Source organism: Aplysia californica, unplaced genomic scaffold (genome assembly GCF_000002075.1).
Source record: "Aplysia californica isolate F4 #8 unplaced genomic scaffold, AplCal3.0 scaffold00428, whole genome shotgun sequence".
NCBI lineage: Eukaryota > Metazoa > Mollusca > Gastropoda > Aplysiida > Aplysiidae > Aplysia > Aplysia californica.
Genome location: NW_004797698.1, coordinates 193,882 through 196,837, shown reverse-complemented (window position 1 = coordinate 196,837; position 2,956 = coordinate 193,882). Strand labels below are relative to the sequence as shown.

At 40.5% G+C, this 2,956-nt stretch overlaps 1 protein-coding gene across 4 annotated transcripts in view; it reads left to right on the top strand.

Annotated features, from left to right (window-relative positions):
* The window catches only part of LOC101864082 (RNA-binding protein 25), a 69,384-nt gene that overhangs the window by 8,029 nt on the left and 58,399 nt on the right, over nt 1–2,956 (top strand). For 2 of the 4 annotated variants that reach the window (XM_005104609.3, XM_005104607.3), the window contains exon 2: nt 2,120–2,732. In XM_005104609.3, coding sequence (XP_005104666.1) covers nt 2,652–2,732 — 81 coding nt within the window. In that variant the 5' untranslated portion in view covers nt 2,120–2,651. Of the gene's footprint in view, nt 1–2,116; nt 2,733–2,956 lie in introns of all 4 variants that reach the window. The other 2 variants (XM_013086029.2, XM_005104606.3) reach the window with 1 other exon arrangement.

The window sequence follows — 2,956 nt, the reverse complement described above, 5'->3', positions numbered from 1 at the left end:
CACACACACAAATGAAAGAGAGACGTATTTTGTCGTAAAGGCCAACCTGTTCTTTTTCCAAAAGTGAGCAAATACTCAATCAAACAAAATGACAATCCAACGTTTTGAGACTGTATCTATTATCTTTTGAGCATTTAATTAACGTTTTTCAGAAATATCCACACAGAAATGAGTTCTTTAATGGGCATGAAAGGTGTTGAGCCCAAAAACAAAAATTTGATACAAATTCACAAACCTGCAGAAAAATGCAACTTTCTTCACTTTGATTATTTTGACGAGAGCTTGATTCCACCGCGCAGCCTCACATAATTTTTGGAAGATGTGTCAAGCTCAAATCAACAAGCGATGGGCGACCATTAATTATCCTGTTGACGACATTTACATCCGTCCACAAGTGTGCGCATCACATTCATTCATACGACCTTCTCCGTTCTTATCGTCGTGCCACTTGCCTCGCGGTTGATGTATCGGAGAACTGCAGGGCTATATTTTCCCACTTTTTCTCCCTCTAGCAATCCCTCCTCCTCCTCCCACCGCAAGTGTGGTGCAAACATAGGACCGCCCTGAAGGAAACAACAAACAAACAAACAAACTCACCAAAAAGCCATCCCAACTGAAACGTTCATTTCCGTTTTCCCGCCTCCTTATCGTCCACAAATTTTATTTTCTCTCCCCCAAAGGTTACAGTCCAGTGCTCCAAATAATCGTATTTAGTGTTGCGAAGCGCACAAGTGTACCAAATAATCGTATTCAGTGTTACAAAGCGCACAAGTGTACCAAATAATCGTATTCAGTGTTACAAAGCGCACAAGTGTACCAAATAATCGTATTCAGTGTTACAAAGCGCACAAGTGTACCAAATAATCGTATTCAGTGTTACAAAGCGCTTGTGCGCTTCGTTGTCGTACATGGTAGATCCGAGTTCGATTCCCGAAAGGAGAGAACATTTTTGTCGAATACCTCGGTCTTTTGGCTGAAATGTTGTATCTCTCTCTCACCCGGGGTTGGCCCCGACAGGAAGGGATCGAAAGCCCGCTTCCTAAATGATCGAATTTGTGTCGATGAGGGCGTGGAAAACACAAATATATTTTAAAAAACCCATTGACCTGCCTGATTCTCGCCCACAATCTTCTGTCGTGCCAAATGATATGTAAGGCAGCGTGGTGAAATCAGGCGCTCGTCAAAATTGGAGAAACAGGCATTTTGCTCTAGTTTGGAATTTTTTAAAAATCGAATTCTTATTTCTTGGCTCAACCTCTTTCGTGTCCATATAAAAACACATTTACATGTGAATTTTACTGGAAAAAAATTGATTAAAGACGCCAAATAAATATGTCATTTTTCTTTTTTCAAGGACTCTTTAGCTGTTGGAGTTACCCAACTGTGGCGGCCATCTTCTCTTTAACTTCACCACTGAAATCAAGTTGAGTTCTATTCAAGATAGAATAGAAATTTTTTTCATTGAAAGCCAGGCAAATAAATCAGCTTTCAGATGAAACCAATAACTCCTCATGCCCCAAAAACTGACGAGCGCCTGATCTCACCTTGTCGTGACACATGTAGGGCCTACATTGTACAGTCCAGTTTACCAAATAATCGTATGTGGTGTAGAGGTTAGCCCGTTCGCCGTTCCACTAAGAAGACATGAGTTCGATTTGGGTGTGGGGAGATTGTTTTTTTTATAGAGTATCTCTTATTCTTTTTTTAAATCGAGTATCTCTGATTGTTTTTATCGAGGATCTCTGATTGCTCCTCTATTGAATATCTCAGTCTGTCTGTTGGGATGCTCATGAATACCTCTCAACTCGTATTAATCCTGACAGGCAAGGTCAAAGCTCGCCCCCTAAATATTATTCTAAATTACGTTGATGTGGGCGTAAAACACATACATAAAAATACAATTACGCGGAAGCATACCTTACACATAACTCATACACCTTGTATACACCCCACTACCCCTCCTCTCTACCTTGAATTGTCAAACATTATTTTTCTCCGGAGTCCAAGGTTAGTCTCGAAACATCCAAAGTTTCGAGTAGTATACAAGAGGGAGTGATAGCCTCGGTTTGCATCTATTAATAGCGTTCTAATTACGTTTTTTTCTCGTTGCTATCAGCAGGTTCCTTCGTAAACATTGGCAAGCTTCATCAGCAGATAAGATCCTTGTAGCGGCGAGAGAAACAGAGACTCGACAACAAAACACCCGAGCTTCTTATTGGCTGTCGGAGGAGTCACGTGAGCAAGATAGTGAGCACTATTTTTACTTTCAGGGAAAAAAAAAGATTTCTCTTATTTATTTCATGCTTCGTCATCTTCGGAGGACTTACACCTTCATACGCAGTTGATATAAAGAGACAAGCCAGCCGAAGATCAGTTTCGAAAGCGAGTTCGCTCCACGAGGTGATGGCTGGAAATATGGACAACTTCAAAGAGGACAGAAGAAGTGTGTGATCTTTTTATAACTTGCAGTGACAATTCTCAGGACTTTGAAGAAACAGTGCTCCTACTTGTCGAGAACTGATCGGCCTGCATTGACTACAACTTGTATTTCAATACATCCTTACTTTCTCACACCATTAACTGGTGAGACTTTTTGAGAAGGACACTTTATACGTGACAAGTCGCAACAACTTCTCAACTTCTGAAATTGTATGACTGTGTCAGCGGCTGCTACCATGGCAACAGCAATAACACTGTTCCTTCTCGTGGCAGTATCCCTGCTTTCGCCGGAGGTAAGTACGGCTTATTGTAAATATTTTTTTTTGATGAGGCATGCTGACAAAGACAACATGAGTTACTTCTCGCAATCCACGAATTGAGACTTTGGCCGAGAATAGACGGCACATCGAATTTGTAGATTTTTAATCGATGTTTTTTTCCCTTCAAGTTTAATCAGTCTTTTATCATTTCATATAATAACTTATGCAAACCCAACCTATTGATTTTATGTATATAT